Source organism: Juglans microcarpa x Juglans regia, chromosome 3D (assembly GCF_004785595.1).
Source record: "Juglans microcarpa x Juglans regia isolate MS1-56 chromosome 3D, Jm3101_v1.0, whole genome shotgun sequence".
Taxonomy (NCBI): Eukaryota; Viridiplantae; Streptophyta; class Magnoliopsida; order Fagales; family Juglandaceae; genus Juglans; species Juglans microcarpa x Juglans regia.
The window spans coordinates 9,639,577-9,659,010 of NC_054598.1; the positions used below are offsets into that span (position 1 = coordinate 9,639,577).

The 19,434-nt window shown below is 37.3% G+C and overlaps 1 protein-coding gene and 2 long non-coding RNA genes across 3 annotated transcripts; 1 reads left to right on the forward strand and 2 right to left on the reverse strand.

Annotated features, from left to right (window-relative positions):
* Positions 1–6,836: 6,836 nt before the first annotated feature.
* Positions 6,837–7,727, forward strand: LOC121254452. The gene is made up of 2 exons (XR_005938641.1): positions 6,837–7,195; positions 7,463–7,727. It is a non-coding gene; the product is annotated as an uncharacterized LOC121254452 (long non-coding RNA).
* Positions 6,989–7,467, reverse strand: LOC121254453. The gene is made up of 2 exons (XR_005938642.1): positions 7,270–7,467; positions 6,989–7,237 (listed from the first exon to the last, which is right to left on the reverse strand). It is a non-coding gene; the product is annotated as an uncharacterized LOC121254453 (long non-coding RNA).
* A 1,269-nt stretch (positions 7,728–8,996) lies between the features above and the next one.
* LOC121254425 (probable isoprenylcysteine alpha-carbonyl methylesterase ICMEL2) lies at positions 8,997–19,161 on the reverse strand. The gene is made up of 11 exons (XM_041154473.1): positions 18,367–19,161; positions 16,774–16,850; positions 16,568–16,637; positions 16,411–16,491; positions 15,790–15,864; positions 15,143–15,244; positions 14,889–15,029; positions 14,198–14,263; positions 13,938–14,081; positions 9,821–9,911; positions 8,997–9,391 (listed from the first exon to the last, which is right to left on the reverse strand). The coding sequence occupies exons 1-11, from the start codon at positions 18,798–18,800 to the stop codon at positions 9,230–9,232; spliced, it is 1,443 nt and encodes a 480-aa protein (XP_041010407.1). The 5' UTR covers positions 18,801–19,161; the 3' UTR covers positions 8,997–9,229.
* Positions 19,162–19,434: the final 273 nt, after the last annotated feature.

Sequence of the window (19,434 nt, forward strand, 5' to 3'; positions counted from 1 at the left end):
TTTAGTTATTTCGCTTACAATAGAATCGCTTTTATATTTTATATTATTTCAAATATTGGGATTAATAGAGACTATCTTAAACTAAACATTTTATATTAATAGATGCTATCTTTTTTAAAGTTTTTTGACAGTCTTGGATGGCAGAATAAGAGGCGGAATATACTTTGTTTTGTAAATTATCGCAATATATTTGTAAGGATCAACTTCTTGTATTCTGCAATATTGGATGGTTAGTAACTTGCTTTTTTTATTTTCCTTTTTTACTCCCATATATTGGTACTCTAATTGAATTTTTTTTAAGCATTATGCTAATTATATTTTGGGGTGAATGAGAAGAAAGTAATGTACAACAAAAGGATGATCACTGCGTAGGGAAGCTTTATGCATGGTCAATCTTTTTTGGCAAGACCCTTCCTCTGATTTTGACATATAGGTAAAATCTTCAATATTTCTTATAGATGGTTTGAGGAGCTTCCTATGATTTTTTTTAAGCATGCGAGAGTCATTGTGGGTTTAAAGAAGAGGAGATTTGTGATACATCATATAATATGGATAAAGGTAGATGGTGTATGGGATCCCACATTGTTTAGGAATGAGAAGTTCTTGCACTTTATAAGATTCCAATGGGGCTCCAATTGTATCATTGACTAGTCCTTTTGGAGTATAGGTCATGTGATTTGGCCTTTCATTGGGACGTTAGAAATGCTATCAGAGCCAGGTTCCAACCAAAAATATGCGACTTGAGCCGTGCCACCTACAATGGGCAGGCCCGACGAGGATGTAGGGAATTTAAGGGGAGTAGATTGTGATACCCCATATGATATAGATAAGGGTAGGTGGTATATGAGACCCCACATTGCTTGGGAATGAGAAGTCCTTGTACTTTATAAGGTTCCAATGGGGCTCAAATGGTATCATTGACTCATTTTGGAGTATAGGCAATATGGTTTGGACCTTCCATTAGGGTGTTACAAGATTGGAGTAAAGGCGATGATGCTGAAGAGATTGAAATTGTGGTTATATTTTTTCATTTATTGTTTTGGTGCAACACTTGGTTTGTTATTTTTTAAAACTTGAGATATATACCGGAGGCTTTTTGGTTTCTCTATCTTTTTCATTTAGTTTTTTTAGTCGTCTCATGCCATCATTCCTTGTGCACTACTGCTTTTCAAGGTCTCTAGCTCTTTCATCCCAGACGAATTATATACCAGTCTTTTGATCTATTTCAATTTAAATTTATTGGTGTAGTTGAAAATATGGAGTGTTTTAATCTTTTTCCTCTTTTACAATGACTAAAATGTTCATAGTTTTAATGAAATTTATAGTACTATCCACTTAGTTAAAACTCTAAAATATTTTAGTTCTTTCACTTATAATATATATATATATACACACACACACACACACACACACACTTAAATAAATATTGTCTCCCACTTAAGAATGAGTACTTTGGCATGAAAGATTGAACCCAACATGAACAATTTTATTATCAAGATAGAACATTAATTCGTTTTCAATTTATATGCATGCATGCATATGCTGAACTAGGAAATCTTAGAACAAAAAATTAATAAAAAAATTGGTACTTATTTCATTAAAAATTGTTTAATGATTATTAGAAAGATCGATTAATATTAGTACTGCAAGAAAAAGTAAATTCAGTTTATGACTGTTAAAATAAGATCGTTTACAGCAATTAATTACAAAGGTTTATCATTAGACACGGTTTTAGTGACAAAAACTAAATAAACTGCCGCAAGTGTTGCATGCCTAGCGATGTTTGAATGGAAATTAAATGATATATAAGAACAATTATACTACAATTTGTTTACAACTAACTATAAAAAAAATTATTATTTTATTTACTTTGAACCGTTGTAAATACAGAAATTTTGAATTAAAGTAAAAAATATTAATATTTTAATATATAGTAGTAGTTAAATAATATAGTTGGTAGTGTATCATTATCATGTTGAATATGTGCATGGGCCAAAAGTGTCGATTCACGATCAACAACACATTGCACACCAGTGTTTTAAATAACGTACCGGTACCGGCCGGTACGATCGGTATATATCATACCTGACATTGGTCCGGTACAAGTATTATATGAATTTCGTACTGACTCAAATACCGGCCTATATTTCGGCTTGTATCGGTCTGTATTTCGGCCGGTACCGGCTGATATTTTGGCCTTTATTTTTTTTATTTTTTCAAACTACAAACTCATTTTTTTACCCTCAATTCAGACTAAGCTATTTATAATTTATATATATGTATTTATAATTTATTCATATATAGACTACTATTTTAGAATATAATTTTTATATATTTATATTTATAATTTATTCATATATTGACTATCTTAAAACAGTACACGAAATGGTACTGGTACTAAAATATTTCGTTCCAGTACTTTAACCAGTACGACGTCTGGTACGGTATTCAAAACTTTGTTGTGCACCCACTCACGTACGGCTTGTATGCCAATTTTATTCTGGGCAGCATATATTCACTTATAAGGGAAAATCTTTTTTTTTTAGAACCAAATAAGTATAATTTATTGATATTTATTCCTGTAAGAGAGATTTAATACAATGAAAATAGACTCCAAATCAATGATTACATCTGAGATAGTCATTGCATCTTTGCCTAGAGCATGAGTTATTTTGTTTATGTCCCTTCTAGCATGATTTACGGACCAATTGGTAAACTTAGAGAGCAAAAGTCTAACATTAGAAATTAGCATTCCTTTGTTGTTCCAGTTTCTTCGTTGCCTTTGATAACATTGATAACTTATAATGCATCCCCCTCGAGTATAACTTTCTAAAGACCTAGTTCATTGCCAAATTTTGTGGCCTGAAGTGCAGCAAACATCTCTGCCAGTACTAAGGGATCTGGGAAGAAGGATCTGTTCTTCCTCATTGTTGCCATTACTTCTCCCTTCTAGCCATGACAAGGACTCCAACTCCAACTTTGCACTATTTTTTTATCAATAGCTACATCCCGATTGATCTTGTATACATGTAACGTCCCATCTTTGTAGATCCGGAGAGTTAACCCTTATACCTTAAAATTATCTCCTATAAAATATTTATATACTCCAAATTTTCCATAAAAGATAAATTCATTTATTCAAAACCAAAAATATATATTCCTCCACCAATGGAGACACCAAAGAAATACCTTAATGAAATAAATTAAAATCTCCACAACAACTAAGAAATATCCATGACTCAAAATACCAACATAACATAAAATAATTTTTCTACTAAATAAAACTCTCCAATAAATACTTGTATCATTTGGCGTTTATTCCTCTACGACCATCAAACCTTACTAACACTTCCTACTCTTGACTTCCAGCTGAGGTATCAAAATTATCTGAAAAATGTTGTGAAGATAAGAGATGAGTTATCAACAACTCAGTAAGCAAAGAACATATACTAGTATGTAAACATGAACATTTACAGAGTTCAGAATGTAGAACAAAACATTTACTTTCAGAATGTAGAATTAGAATCTTTGCTTTCAGAATGCGTAATCAAAACATGTTATCCAAAATATCAGAGCGAAACTTTCATAAACATTCTTATTCAAAAATAAATCTTTTAGCATATCAAAATCTGAAACATCATTTTCATATCAAATTAAAGCATCACATCGAGACTGATACTATGTTTAAAATCCACGTGGTAGAATTATAAACCACCATTATACCCGTGGCGGGGCCGTATACCACTATTATCTCCCGTGGCAGGATCATGTACCACTATTATCACATGTGGCAGGGCCTTATACCACAAGTGATAAGTATACCACTATTATCATCCGTGGCAAGGCCGTATACCACTATTATCACCTGTGGCGGGGTCTTAACTGAACAGAACTGAAAACAGAGTTAGAAAATCATTCCAAAAGTTTTTAGATGTCACATCATATCACAACAGAGTCAGGAAACAGATTCAGATTATTTCACATATTCAAAAATAGATTCAGAACATCTTCGCATCACATGCACAAATTTTCATAAATTTCATATTCGCTCTTTTTGAATAGTTCAGAGACAGAATGCCAAAAATAAGCTCATGTCTACACCAGTCATGAAAAAAATAATTCTCTTTCATACAGATTTCATGAGTAATGCCGAACAGATAACTGAGATTATTTCAAATTTCTTTAAAAAAAACATGCATATTTTTTATGCAAAGTCTAGTACAGGAACCCTGCTTACCTAGACTTTTTAGGTTTTCAGAATTTCTCACAACAGTGCCAAGCAAATAATAATCGTCACCTATAAAATAGTCATGTAGATTCCATAAATTTTTTATCGAACACATATTTCAATACTTAAACCTGAAATGCTAAAATAACATATTTTTCCTAAATGTCTAAATTTCTCCACCCTAAAATATCATTATTTTCCAAATTTCAATGATATCCATTTAATTCCTCCTACTAATACATTAGTTGTAAATTAAAATTTTAGTACTAATATAAAGTGAGACTAAGCCTACTAAAAATATTATACTAATTTTCTGCAAACCAACTGAGGCCCATAGTAAAAATCAGGGCCAACATAAAAATATTCAAGTTCAAACTCTAGCCTGTAAATCAAAGGGCATAAGTGTACTTTCATCATTAATTTTATGTTGAGCTCTACGGGGCAAAATAAATCTTTCCTATTTGAAAACCAAGCAGACACTAGCAAGGGGTTTGAGGCTTACCGAGAGGGAAGGAGGCATACGGCAGAGTAAGGGACTAGGCAGCTGTCATGGGTGGTTAATGAGGTGGAAGAGCACTGGGAGAGAAAGAGTGATGAGCGAGAGAGAACGAAGAGAGAGAGAGTGATGAGAGAGAGAGAGAGAACACGGCTTGAGGGAAAGGAAGCTCACTGTGAGATAGGGAGGAGGCGTGCGATGGTTTAGGGTGACGAGAAGGTTTTGGTGACGGTTTCTATGGAGTTTGCGATGTGTTTGGCTCTCAGTGAAGGTCATTTGCAATGGCTCACGGTAGAGAGTAGGTGCTCTGTTTTTTGTGCGGGAAACAGGGCCTCTTGGACATGCAATGGTAGCTTGGGAGACAGTGGTGTAGGGTGGGGCTAGGGCAGCACGTGGGTGAAAGAGGGCAGTGATTCTCTAGTGCAATGGAGGCTTACCACGTCGTGGAGGTTCTACCGAGTAGGGGAGGTGGTTTTCGTGGCTTGGTTTCTTCTTGGACGTGGACGGGAGGTGAAAAAAAGTAGTGGTTCTCTAGTGTAGTGGAAGCTTACCATGGCATGGAGGTTCTACCCTGTAGGGGAGGTGGTTTTCATGGCTTGGTTTCTTCCTAGACGTGGACTGGAGGCTGTTGGTACATCGAAAACTGGGTGGCTCATGTGGAGGAGCTTGGCAGTGGGGTTACCTTAAGGTGGTGCGGCAGCAACTCTAGTCTAAAGGTTGAAGATGATCACTACGTGCATGAAGGGCTGTGCATGAAGTGTGTAACATATATTTATATATAGTGTTGTTGTGAACCCTAGTGGGAAAGAGACGTGCATGGTGTGGAGATGTGTGTGGGCGTGGAACTAATCCCTGGGTTCTCATGGACTTGGGCTTTGTGGGCCCATTTCAAAATATTTGGGCCGACATGTTGTCTATGGAATTAACAAATGGACTAGGTTGGGTGGTTAGAGCAGTTTGAAAATCTATTCGGCTTGTCTGCAATTTTTCTCATGGGTCGGGTGTTTTATTGATATTAATGGGCCTCGACTCAAATTTTAAAATTAATACAACATGTCCCATAAATTTCAGCCCATAACTAAAAAAGAATTTCACCTGCTCCATAAAATATAAAATGATTTAACCTAATTATTAGGCCCAATAAGAATCCACATCTTACAAAAAATAAAATTTTAAACCCATAGTCTATCCCAAAAATTAATCGTTAATCTCAAATGGGTTTTTTTATATGTATAAACCCAAAAACAAAAACAAAAAATAGAAAGTAAGCTTAGTGCTGGACCCGGATGTTACAATACATCCCTTGGGGGAGTCATCCAGTTGCAACTGTTTTCTAAATTATTTGCACTCTGTGCTGTAGGCTTCTGATGCAGCTTCTAAGCGGTCTGTTTTAGGATTGTATTTGGGGATGTGAATTCCTTTTAAAACATAACTTCATTTCTTCTCTTCCACAACCTCCAAGCAACTACTTCTCTTCCACATGGGACATTCTTAAAAAAGGTTGAAAGTCATATTGAAATAGAGGAGAAACACAGTTTTTATTTTTTTGAGCAAAAATTTGAAATAATATATATGACATATTGTAGAACTTTATATATAAAACGAGATGCATGCTAGCTAGCTGCTCTCATATATTTGGCTTCAAAGTAGCTCCTAAAACTAAAAGCATCAAATCTTAAATGGAGTGCAAAGCCATATTATCAACACAAAAATTAGAAGCTACACGTATAAAATAGATGATATTTGCATGCAGTTTTAGAGTGTGCAAGCCTCACGCATGCACTTTTTTTAAAAAAAGTGGATAAATATAGAACTCACATAAAAATTTTATTTTTTAAATAGTAGAGTACCGCCCATCATTTTTCAAAGAGAGTGCGGGGCTTGCACACTCTAAAACTGTATTTAACATACTCCACATAAATTATATCACGATATATATGCTTAACTAGTTTGTTGCCAATAATATATGCCAGGGAAAAAAATTACTAAGCAAAAGCATATGATACTAAAGCTCTAATTGAGCAAGTGCTCTACGAATAATAATCCGATCGAATGGCCACCATCCCCTAATAGTTGTCATTATTCCATTGTAACTTGTGATTCGAATTCCTCTGTCATGCATGCATGCAGCAGCAGTAGTACTCGTGCGAACCCTGCTAGCTAGCTAGCTATAAAAGGATAGAGTATGCATGTTCGGAAGAAGACAGTACTACTAGTCGAGGCCACAGATCAGTTAGCTAATTAAGCTTGCTTTTATTTTCATAATTTACATCTCGATTGTTTGTTAAATCTTTGGATCGAACAATATGGCTTCGGTGAAGGCTACAAAACCTGTGGGGACACAGCTGTTTGGGCAGGCCAAGAAGGAGCTGCCAGCTGCCAAGCCAGGTACTGATAGTACAACCAAAGCTCCAGCATCCAAGTCTGCAAAGAAGGCCGCACCAAAGGCACCTCAGGAATCTAAAAAGAAGGTCTGTATACTCGCCAAAGGTGCCATGCATGCATGCACGACACTGTGTCACACATACACGCGCGCGCGCACGACATGCCATTCGTATCATATACAGATCATATCAATTGCAGAAGCTAGATCGATATATATATATATATATATACACACACATGTATCATCCATGCATGCATGGAACCCATGACAGCATGCCATATATTCATGCATGAGACTTTTAACATGATATCCTGCACGCAGCTTATTGAAGAAAGTTCTCATACTTGTGCAGGGAAAAGGAGGCAAATCAACGAAGCACTAGCCAATTAATTAACTTGCTCGATCAATGCATGCTGTGCGATGTAGTACTCTGATGAGAAAATTAAGCATGCGGCTATATATTATTATTATAAGAAGATCATCAAAGTTACAATATTACAGTACTACTTATCCCATATATACCCTTTTGGTTTAGATAATTTATGTGACCACTAAATTGATATCTATGTAAGTCGTGGGCTTTGGGCTATTAAAATAACAAGGATGATCTAGATAAATATTGTTTCGAGACAGTGGGATGCATGTACCAATTAGACCAATTAAGCCTATTTAGCGAGATGAATTCGCTGAACACCAAATTTAATTATAAACACAGCCGTCCTTGAAGTGAAAGCAAAAATCTGATCTCTTGTATTGATCTTCTTAACAACATAAGGCGCTCTCGTTTTCTCAAAACAATTCAAATATGAACTTCTTGATCAAACAGATCATCCAATGGATGTCAATTGAACGGAAAATTTAAACTTCGAATCGAAATTAAGAGACAAAAAAGAAAGAAAGAGAGAAATTATTGGGTGAAAACAATAATAATTTTACCAAAAAATCATCCCTTGTGTTCAGCATATATACTTTCTTTGCAAGAAAAAAAAAAAGAGAGAAGGATAAGGTTATGAAGGCACCTTTAATAAAAGAGATCAGATGCTCTCATGGCTTCACTTGCCATAAAAACAGGCCATATATATTCGTTAAGATGATGCTAATTATTTGGTTACTAATAATCTCAGAGAAAAAAGGAAAAATATCTAAGCATCCGATGCTAAAGCCTCTAATGCTCTCCCAATAGGGTCATGTTCCATTCTCTTCAAATGCCACCATCTCCTTCTCATCCTTTCATTGTAACTCTTATCTATTCGAATTCCTTTTCAACAGTAGTGCCACTGATCTGCTTTGAAGAAGATCTTTATCGAGGCCTCCGAGTTACATAAACCTTCAATTTTTACATCTCGTTTGTGTAAGTGGGCTAGAGAACAATGGCACCATCAGTACTGAAGGCTGAAATAACTGTGGGCAGACAACTGTTCGCAGATCAAGAAGCCTGCCAAGCCCAGTGATAATGCAAGCAGAGGTCTAGCACCCAGGTTAGGTGTAGATAAGGCCGCACCAAAGCCTCAGGAACCCAAGGTGAAGGTATGCCTTGCACGAATAACACAGACGTGCAAGTTGTTGCTGCTTTCTAAACCATCGTAGTACTCACTACCTGCGATGCTTCAATCACCTAGCTCGATGGTATTCCACTCCAAATTGTGCCGTTAAGGGTTAAAAAAAAAGTGTATTCCACCCTATGCTTCTGCGGACGAGTACTGTTTAGATTTACAGTCAGGTCGTAATTCTGGGTAGGGCTTTAGGCATTGTAGGCAATACTAGTAAAATCTTTTTGTACAGAGCCAACCAATAAGGTGTAAACATATTATGGCATGCATTAGCACCTTTTTTTTGGGGGGGGTCTTTTTTTCATGTTTTTATTAATAAATGAAGCGCAACACAACTTTTTAAGTGGCATCCAACATACAAATCATATTAGTAACACATCTTTGCTGAGTTTGTAACTTTGTACTGAAACAAAACCGAGAGAGACAGAGAGAGAAAGAGAGAGATGAGGGTTACCTTAAGGAAAGGGTGGAAAGAAGAAATACAATTATCACTGTGATGTACCTACAAATAGGAGGGTGAATCGACAAAAAATATGGGCTTTTAGGTTAGTAGCTGAGGGATACAATGGTTAGAATGGGCTGACCCTGCGAGCCAACTGCAACATAAATTCAGGTACAAGGCGCCTTCGAGGAGGAGCCACCGCATCTTTCGCGAGGGCATCCGCATCACCAGCATGAATGATGGCCAATAAATCTTCAAACATCTTATCTGTACCACCTCTCATGGGATCCTGTAGATTACATACACACGTAAAAAACTACATGGTGGTAATGAAAGCGATGTGCACTATTATTATCATTCACTATCGTAATTGTTTCAAGTGTGCATGAAGATGATTGATATAGGGACAAAAAAGACCTTGTTGCAACGTTGGAAATAGCAAAAAGCAGGAAAAACCAAGCATTTGAAGCAACTTCGGTGATGCATTGAAAAAAAAATAAAACGTTACGCAAAAGATGAGGATGAGAAAGACCCAAAATAGAAACTATCAGCCCCATCCACAGAAGTGTCTTGTTCAGTTGAAAGGAGCATCTTACACACAGAAAAAGAATTGACTTAAACCGCCCCAGTGGTTTTTCCAATCCAATCCAATCCACTCCACAAAAGCAGCATATTAATGAAACAAACTAAAATGGAAGCATTTTAATTGCTCCCTTACCTGAAGAAACAAATCTGTGTGAGTCTTTCCTTCATACAAAATTGACTCTGCTTTTACCCCAACTCCTTGAAGAGTTTCAGCAAAATTCTTACTGCACAAAAGAATATGATAATTAGAGCCCATAAACGTGTTAACCAATTTGCAAATACATGTCGTTACAAAGCTAATGCATCAATAGAAGAAACAATTTAATGGGACATTGTAAATAAAATGTCTCGATAGAGTATCTATCAACGACTGTATGCTAACGCATATAATTAAGGCTGTGTTTTAGGCCTAGCTGTCACATGTAGCATTATTTATCTGTTTATAATAGCTGTACACGCTGTCCTACCTGTATAATATTCTTACCCATGTATAGATCCTAATTTTTAGGGAATTATTCGTTAGACATTAGGAGATCCTGTAATCTCTTCTTTCCTTGTAAGGCATTGGCTGACTGCCTTCTTTAATGAGAATTGCTGCACAGAGCACAGCAGTTTTTCCAAAAGCTCTCTAGGTATTTTCACATGCTCTTGGTATTTTAACATGCTCTCATGTTAGACATGGAAATCAAATGTGGCATAGACGTCTAGGCCACCCAAACTCACATATACTTCGTACTTTGTTCAATTCTGGTTTATTGGGCAATAAAGCATTTTATTCTCTTGATATTCCTTTTGATTGTACAACATGAAAACTTGGCAAAAGTAAAGTTCTGCCCTTTCCAAATCATGCATCTCGTGCCTCACATTGTTTCGATATTATTCATAGTGATGTTTGGGGGATTGCACCTGTTATTTCCCATGCGCATTATAAGTACTTCGTTACTTTCATAGATGACTTTAGTCGTTTTACTTGGTTTTACCTCCTTCGGGCTAAGGCAAAAGTTTTTGCGCTTCCTTGCACTTCTTGAGACTCAGTTCTCTACTAGCATCAAGGTCTTGCGATCTGATTCTGGAGGAGAATACATGTCTAATGAGTTTCAGGACTTTCTTGAAAGCAAAGGGATCATCTCTCAGTGTTCTTGTCCTTCGACACCACAACAAACGACATTGTTGAGAGGAAAAATCATCACTTTCTTGATATGGTAAGAACCCTCTTACTTGAATCCTCTGTTCCTTCTCGTTTTTGGTGTGAAGCGCTTTCTACTTCTGTTCATTTGATCAATCGTTTACTCTCTCCTACGTTAAATAATGTTTCTCCTTTCTTTAAGCTGTTTGACCATTCTCCTTCATACTCTAATTGATGAGGACATCTTTCATTATTGTTATTTTGGTCATTTTACTTATGTTTTATTTGGGTTTGTATTAATGGGCTTGGGCTTTAGCCCATAGACTTTCTAAGGTTGGGTTTGTGTTATTTTTCCTATTTAAATGCTTGTAATGAAACATCAGAGTCAGTTTTGAAGAATTGAGAATTGAGCGCTTACAGCCGCCTCCTTCCAACCCCTTCTCTTTGCTTTCTTCTTCCTCTCTTATCTTCTGGTTTCTCTTCTTCTCTTATCTTTTCTCAATTTTTTCTTCTCTGTTTGCTATTATTCTGCTTCTATTTCTTGTTCTCACTTCTATCCTACATCACTAATCTTCATGCTTTTGGTTGTATTTGTTTTGTGCATCTTCCTGCTCATGAACGTCATAAACTTACTGCTCAATCTATTAAGTGTGCATTTCTTGATTATGCTATCCTCAAAAGGGTTATGTTTTTTATGATCCCCTTGCTCATCATATAAGAGTTTCCAGGAATGTGGTTTTCTTTGAAAATCAATATTTCTTTCCATCTCATGTTGAGCTGCCATCTCCATCTTTGTCTCTTATGCCTAGCTTTTTTTATTCTCCAACAATTGTGAAAAGGTTCAAACCTGGTTTTGTGTATGAAAGACGTAGCCGTCATGAGTTTGGTTCCACTCTAGATTCCTCTTTGCCCCCTCAAGATCTTGGCCTGGCACCTGATCCTGCTACTGATTCCACCACTCTTCGTCAGTCTACTCGTTCTTCTCGACCCCCTGATTGGTATGGTTTCTTCTCCCCTGTCTTTCTAGTAGCTACTTTATCCTCCATTTCCATTCCCTCTTGCTACAAACAGGCTATGGAACATGAGTGTTGGCAAAATGCAATGCAAGCAGGACTTCAAGCACTTGAGGAGAATCACACTTGGGATATTGTTTCATGTCCTCCTACAGTCAAACCTATTGGGAGTAAATGGGTTTTCTCTCTAAAGCTTCGTTCTGATGGCTCTTTGGACCTGTACAAAGCTCGCTTCGTAGCTCTTGGTAACAAACAGGAATATGGGGTTGACTATGAGGAGACATTTGCTCCTATTGCCAAGATGATCATGGTTTGGACCATCTTAGCTATTGCCACTTCACAGTCTTGGCCACTATATCAGATGGATGTGAAAAACGTCCTTCTTCATAGTGATCTCCAATAAGAGATCTACATGAAACTTCCCTCTAGTATGACTACTTCTTCTCCTCATGATGTCTATAAGCTAAGGCGTTCTTTGTACGGGCTCAAGCAGGCTCCCCGAACTTGGTTTGAGAGTATCATGCAAATGTCTACTGCTTGTTCTGAAATTGTATGGCTACGCAATCTTCTTGAGGAGCTTGGGTTTCCTTAGACTCATTCTACCCCTCTTCATCCTGATAACACTAGTGCTAATCAGATTGCAGCCAACCCCATATTCCATGAACGCACCAAGCACATTGAGGTAAATTGTCATTCTATCCGAGATGCCTTGGACAGACGGGTGATCTCTCTTCTTTACATTTCTACCGATCTCCAGGTGGCTGATGTCTTCACCAAAGCTATGACTCGACAGCGGCATCAATTTCTTGTTGGCAAATTGTTGCTGGTTGACTTACCAGCATTAATTTGAGAGGGGATGTTAACGCATATAATTAAGGCTATGCTTTAGGCCTAGCTGTCACATGTAGCATTATTTATCTGTTTATAATAGCTGTACATGTTGACCTAGCTGTATAATATTCTTACCCATGTATAGATCCTAATTTTTAGAGAATTATACGTTAGACATTAGGAGATCCTGTAATCTCTTCTTTCCTTGTAAGGCATTGGTTGATTGCCTTCGTTAATGAGAATTGCTGCACAGAGCACAACAATTTTTCCAAAAGCTCTCTGGGTATTTTCACATACTCTTGGTATTTTAACATGCTCTCATGGTATTCTGACACTGTAAACAAGGCCTTAGGCCCTTAAGGGACTCCTCGTGACCATGGCATGAAAGTCCCATCACATGAGGGAGATACTTCAAAGTATTCAAAAGCTAGGGTGCAGAACTTTTCCCTTTTGTAACACTTTTTTAGCAAGCAGCGAGTGACTGCTCAATGGGAGGGGATCATCTTCAGAGAACACTACCAAGTCCAAGCCAAATTAAGAGGCCGAAAACCCCCCGCCAAATCCACTCTCATCACACCCAACTAAGTTGGCTAAAGCCCTCCCCTTTCCCCCACTCCACCAGAGGATTAGCCATAACAACATAAATCAAGAAAATTAGCCACAACTCCGGAATGACCCAAAGAAACTACCCTTTGCAGCAAGATTGTCAGCAACTGCCCCCTCGGTGCCTGGGATTTGAAATTATCCAACAGGCAAGTCATGTCGGCAGGCAAGGGTTAATTCTGCAACAAAATCACTCTTCCCAAATAGGATACGCATAAGGAAAAGCACTTGTCATTCAGATTTTGCCTCTCAGGACAGTCCGCAGAGACAGAGGTCGGTAATGAAGTTTTCATCATCTTCAGTTGTGACCCACATCCCCTAGACCATCATCACTCGAAACCTTAGACACACTGGAAAAGACTCGGTTCAGATAAGGGTCTTTATCTCCTCTTATGAAGCCCGTACTCATTCTATTATGTCATCAATCACTAAGCCCGCTACATGAGAGGGAGAGATATAAAAGAAAAGACCAGTTCAAGGTCAAGCTCTGGGAGAGAGATAAATATATAAAATAGACCCTATTGCATTCATTGACACTAGTGCAGTAAGTACTGTTACTTTGAAGCAAGAATGGCAGCAATAGAAACTAATCTCAACAGCCAAATGAACCTAATGCACCATTTGAATTTAAATGTAATCATATGCAATAATGGAATTCATTCCAGAGAAATTCAGACCTGGCATCTGAAGGTATGGAGTAATCTGCAGTACCATGAAATAAAATAATAGGTGGTAAGAGGGAAACAGCATTTCTATTGTTCGGATCCTGCACCACTACTTCAGGGGAGAATCGTCGCAGGGATTGTTCCCCTTCCATTATACTGTATTAAATCTTAAAGCAATCAGCTCAAAGAAGTTATTGGCAAAGATTAAGCTGTAAAGCAAAACATATTTCAGGTACAACAATAACTTGCAAGGAAATTAAAAAGGCATGTACCTTAAAAAAATGGAACGGTACAGACCTCGATTATGGAAGTAATCTACAAGATTAAACAAATTGTACCTGTTTGTGGATATTACAAGGAAAACTGTAAGATAATTGTAAATTTTATGTCGAACCACCAAAAATATAAGATACACAAATGCTTAAAAAAGATAATGCAATGGATAAAAATATCATAAATAGAATACGACAGGCTTATAGATAATCATATCTTGTTTTCAATTATAAAGTCTAGCAGCTTATGTCACTTATACTTGGATGAGCATGATATGTAGAAATTGTTGTTAAGCCTTATTGCATTATGAAACCCTGAAACTACACCTACGCAAGACAACATCAACATAGTTGATCCACCTTAACACCCCAATATCATATTCAATTCTGCACGTCGGTTCTTAGGACTTTTGGAGGAACACTTAGAAACAAAGACTAAGGAAGTAGGCCGGAATGATATGGTGGAAAAAAAAAAATTTCACATTTGACTGTGGCATTTGATCACATAAGACCCAACATACTACAACATGCATCCACCAATTATGACCTCGTGAAAAACTGATTGATCACTTTAATCCTATGGGATTAAATTTTAAGGGGGTGTCAAGTCATCATAAGCATATAATAGAGTGTACTTGAAATACAGAAGAAGTTCCATGAGGTTCAAAAAAACATACAACAGAACACTTACCCTCCAGATAAACCCAAATAAGCCTTTATCTGGGAGACACTCCAAGAGGTGCTTTCTCCCTCACCACCTTCTTTAATTGCCTGCTCCAAGATTGTGCAAGCAGCAATATGTGCACCAGCTGACTGTCCCATCAGATAAATCCTACAAAAATGAAACATTAGCAACATCTTTGTTAGCAACTCCAATCTCCCATCACTTTCCCCACCCATAAAGTCATGCTTTAAATTTATAGAAAAATGTGATGAATCTAGTACCTATCAGGATCCCCTCCATATTCAGCAATATTTTTGCACACAAATGAGATACCTTGAGATGCATCCGTTACCATATCACTCATGGTCCCTTGGGGGAAATTCCTGCATTAATTGTCAATTTAGACCGATGATAGTATAAGATACTGTCACAGATGGATACATGTCAGGCATTTTACAAAGAAATCAGTCAACCATACGGTGACACAAAGAAATCATAAGGGTGCTACAAGGATATAAAATGCAGCCAACAAAAACTGTGGTGAGAAACAAATTAAAAATATGGTGAGACAAAGGTGATGCTAATATATAGTGCTGATGGCTGAATGATGGAAATTGTGTACCCATCTCCAGACAGATGGCCTTATAAGGTTTTTAGAATGTAGTAGTCATTTTTCTTGAGGAGCATCCACATATCCTAATAGCTATCATCTAATCTACATATTGGCAACCTTAGGACACTAGGGAGAACTCTTGACCCTATAAAGAAATACAATGTTAATTCATTTCTGATAAATATCATATAGAGCCAGTATCACAAACAAACAAATCTCAATATACTCAAAGAAATTCGTCCACAACAGTCTCTCTGGCAAGATGAGATAAATTATGTACAACAATGAGCTGTTGCATGGAGGAAACCATATCACCTGTAATCTATGCATGCCACTATGATGTCTCTTTCTGATAACTGTTGTCCTAAAAGGCAACCCCATGCTTTGTAACTGTAGATATTAAAAAAAAAGTCTCAAAACATGTTAAGGATATAGATAAACAGGCATATGATGCACAAAAAAAAAAAGTAATTTTGTAAAATCAACATGATCAAACAAGACTACTCTGCTAACAATTAAACCCAATTTAATAATTACACGAATCACAAGCCAAAACAAGATTCAGACATTTAAAACATGCATATGTAATCATCTTACTCAGAAAAGCCCCTTTCAGTTTGTTACTTGCTCCCAGACCTACCTACTCATACCCATTGCTATTATTGTTTCATCTTCTGCTTATGCAATTACTTTCCAAATACCATTTCAAGGTCAACGTTAGAAAAACGTATTTTATTGCATAATTTAATAGATGACTTCTTTTTTTATTAAAAAGGGCGGTGCCCCAAAATTTTATTCAACAACAGCCTCAATAATCACTCTATTAGCTGCTTAAGGGGTTACATATCTCCACCAAAAACTTTTCTGCTATTACTATTTTTATTAGACTTCCTACTGCCACTTCAAACATTAGCTATCAATGAAAACATCTCTCACCCAATAATCCAGGCTCCACCAGTTACAAACGCAATGACTGGCTTTGGCCCATCACTATTTTTGGGTAGATACAGATCCAGCCTGCAGATCAAAATTTAAACAATTCATGCCACCATATACTTGAATTTAAATGGGTGTATAATTTCATTGATATTACCTATTTCTTGGCTGATCACCATAAACTATGCTTCTGCGAACTTGACTGGAGAAGAAATAGTAATATCCAACTGCCAAAAACAAGCACACTAGTTATTCTCCAGAGAATTGGACAAATGTGGCACACACAACGTTGGCTCTATTGTGTGCAAGTAAAGACTTGGTATGCATGAAAAATTTTGCAGCAGAACACCAAATGTCACAAACCTTGAAGAAAACCTGGGAAAAGTAGTAAGGAGTAACAACCAAGGGCAAGAAATCTTGTAATCCATCTGTAACCTACCCTGAATAAAAATAAATGATTAGAAAGCTCCAAGTAATTTTGGCATAGGCTTGATAAAGCATCTTGAACAATCATCAAAATAAGCAAACTGAAATTCCAAATTCCTGGAGGACTTAAAAGATAAGAAAATGGATCAAAGCGACCACAAGTTTATTCTATTACCCTTTCATTGCATGTAAAAGTGGTTGGGGGTGTTTAACAGACCTACATGTTAAAACCCCACACAATAGATTATGTCTTCTTACTAGCTCTTACAAGTTCATATTGTTCCAATATTTTACATTATTTATCTTCTTTATATCTTTCTCAATGTTGACCTTTCCTATCTCCCTTAGAGAGCCTTCATATGCGTAGTCTCAGTTGCCTACTTCAATGGTGTTTAGACCTTCATCATCATAACTCCATCACATAGTCACATGTAAATGACACTTTTGGTTTCTTCAGACAGAAGTACTTTTAAAGTGACATGCAAGGCATCTAACTTTCTAAATCTTCTTCCCACTTTTGTTATCCCTTTTTTATAGGTAATCAAGAAGATTTATTCATAAAAGAATAGGCATGATCCAAGTACACAGGCCTTTTCTATCCCTCTTAGAGAGCCTATTTTTTATAAGCATTCCAATTGCCTACTTCAATACAACTTTAGAGCTTCATTATCAGATTGCCCATGGCCTCTGTCACGTGTTCAAAACTTTATTTTTTTATTGGCACCAGGTGTCCGGTAACAAAGTCTAGACTAATCCGGGGTGCTGTCACATGTTCAAAACTTTAAACAAAATTCCCCCCTATTTACATATAGAGGTTGCTTCTTGCTTTCTTCAAATTCAATTACTTTTCAAAGTAACATGCCACATATAATTATGTGTGGTATGTGGAATGAGAATCTTTGACTTTGATGATAAGTCTAGTCATAGTCAAATATAATCTTTCCTCAGAAAATATAAATATCCAAATTAACTTCAGATAACAACAAGCAACCTGTTTGCAAGGATGGCCCTGATTAATAAACCCCTAGTCATATCAGAAGTGGCTAAGCATAACTTTTTAGGGTTGGCAACGCAATTATTGTTATTCCTATCCATAACCTCAACAGTCTATTTCGATTTTAGAGGATGAGATTCAAATCTCAAACTCTTGAACTGAAAGCAGGAGTCTTCTGGAAACAAGTAACAAATATACGAAGGGGAACAACAAAGAGTAGGTAATCTACAATTGGGTCATTTTCCTCATCCCCCTCCTGCAGTTTTCCTCATCCCCCAAACAATCGACCTTCAAGACAATTTCTATCTTTATGCCTATAGAATAAACAAAAATTCAATTTTCCATACTAAATCTAAAAGAGTACTGCTATCTGCTAAAAACTGAAACATCTCAAAAATGTATAGCCAAATGAGAACGAGGGAATGTGCTACCAAAAAAGATCATTAAACCATAACGTAAAACGACCATTGCCATAGGGAAACAGGGCAATCCCCCGAGACTACAAATTCCAAATGAAAGAATTCAGAAAATTGTACCCAAGATATCTCAAGAGCTTCAAACTCAACCGGGTCAGCAAGAACGTCTCGGCCGCGGCGTGCCCGACATCGCGGCCAAAGGACTGGCGGCCATTGTCGCCTCTGGAGAGTGGACAGAGCGAGTTTACGCTGGCGGTCCGCCGCCGCCGCTGCTGGTAGAAGCAGTTAGAGCTACTGGTAGTGGCGGTGGTGGTGGCGGTGGCGGTGGTGGGAGCCGAGTAGCTTAAGGCCCTAGGGAGGATGGGCTTTTGGGAAATGGCTCTGTCATCTTCAAACGACGATTTAAAAAGAAGACTGCTCGTTGGGTCATCCTCTCCTCCCCTGAGTAACATCGTGGAAGTGAAAGCAGAAGCAGGCATGGCTGAAGGGCTTGGTTGTTCCAACAAGGAATGCGAAGGCAGCTTGTTGGTTATGGGTAAGATCGGAGATCCCATTTTTTTCTCTATTAAATATGCAGAGAGAGAGAGAGAGAGAGAGAGAGGAGTCGAAAGGGGATATGGCAGCAAATCTGAGCTGGGTTTGTCCCTGTTCAACTGTTTTATTGTAGGATCGGGTAAGCGCGCAGAAGTGACGGAGCGGTGGATCAGGATCCAACGTCAAAACCGATGGTATATGGTTGTCAAAATCCAAAAACTCAAAATTGTTGGAAGGTTTTGTACGCCCTGACAGCGAGCGAGAGAGAGAGAGAGAGAGAGAGAGAGGGCCAGAGGTTGTTCATTGGTGGGAAGAGGGGACAGTTGGCTATTGCCAGATGGACATGGTATCCTGTCGTATCCATTTTTCAAACTTTGTATTTGGAGACGTTGGAATTGGTCGTCTTTATTTTTCCTTGTTTTGTTCACTTTTCCTTCTTTCTTGTTTTTCCTTTGTTTTCTGGTTTTTTTCCTCGGTTGCTTGCTTTACTCAGTTTGTCACTTTGCTCTGGCAGATGGAAATATACAGAATGCAAGGATGTAATAATTGCTAAGTGATAAGATCTGAGTCAGCAATAATACTTGGACAATTTTTTTTTAATTCTATTTACTTTTATATAAAAAAAATATATATATTAATCTATCTATAGTTACA

Bases quoted from the DNA above. Each gene is read 5' to 3' on its own strand.
- LOC121254425 (XM_041154473.1), bottom strand. From the start codon at position 18,800: ATGGGATCTCCGATCTTACCCATAACCAACAAGCTGCCTTCGCATTCC. The intron at 15,030-15,142 runs GTACTAGATTCA...TCATTTTTGTAG, and splicing joins TATGGAGGGGATCCTGATAG to GATTTATCTGATGGGACAGT. The intron at 14,082-14,197 runs GTACATGCCTTT...GATTTAATACAG, and splicing joins TACCGTTCCATTTTTTTAAG to TATAATGGAAGGGGAACAAT.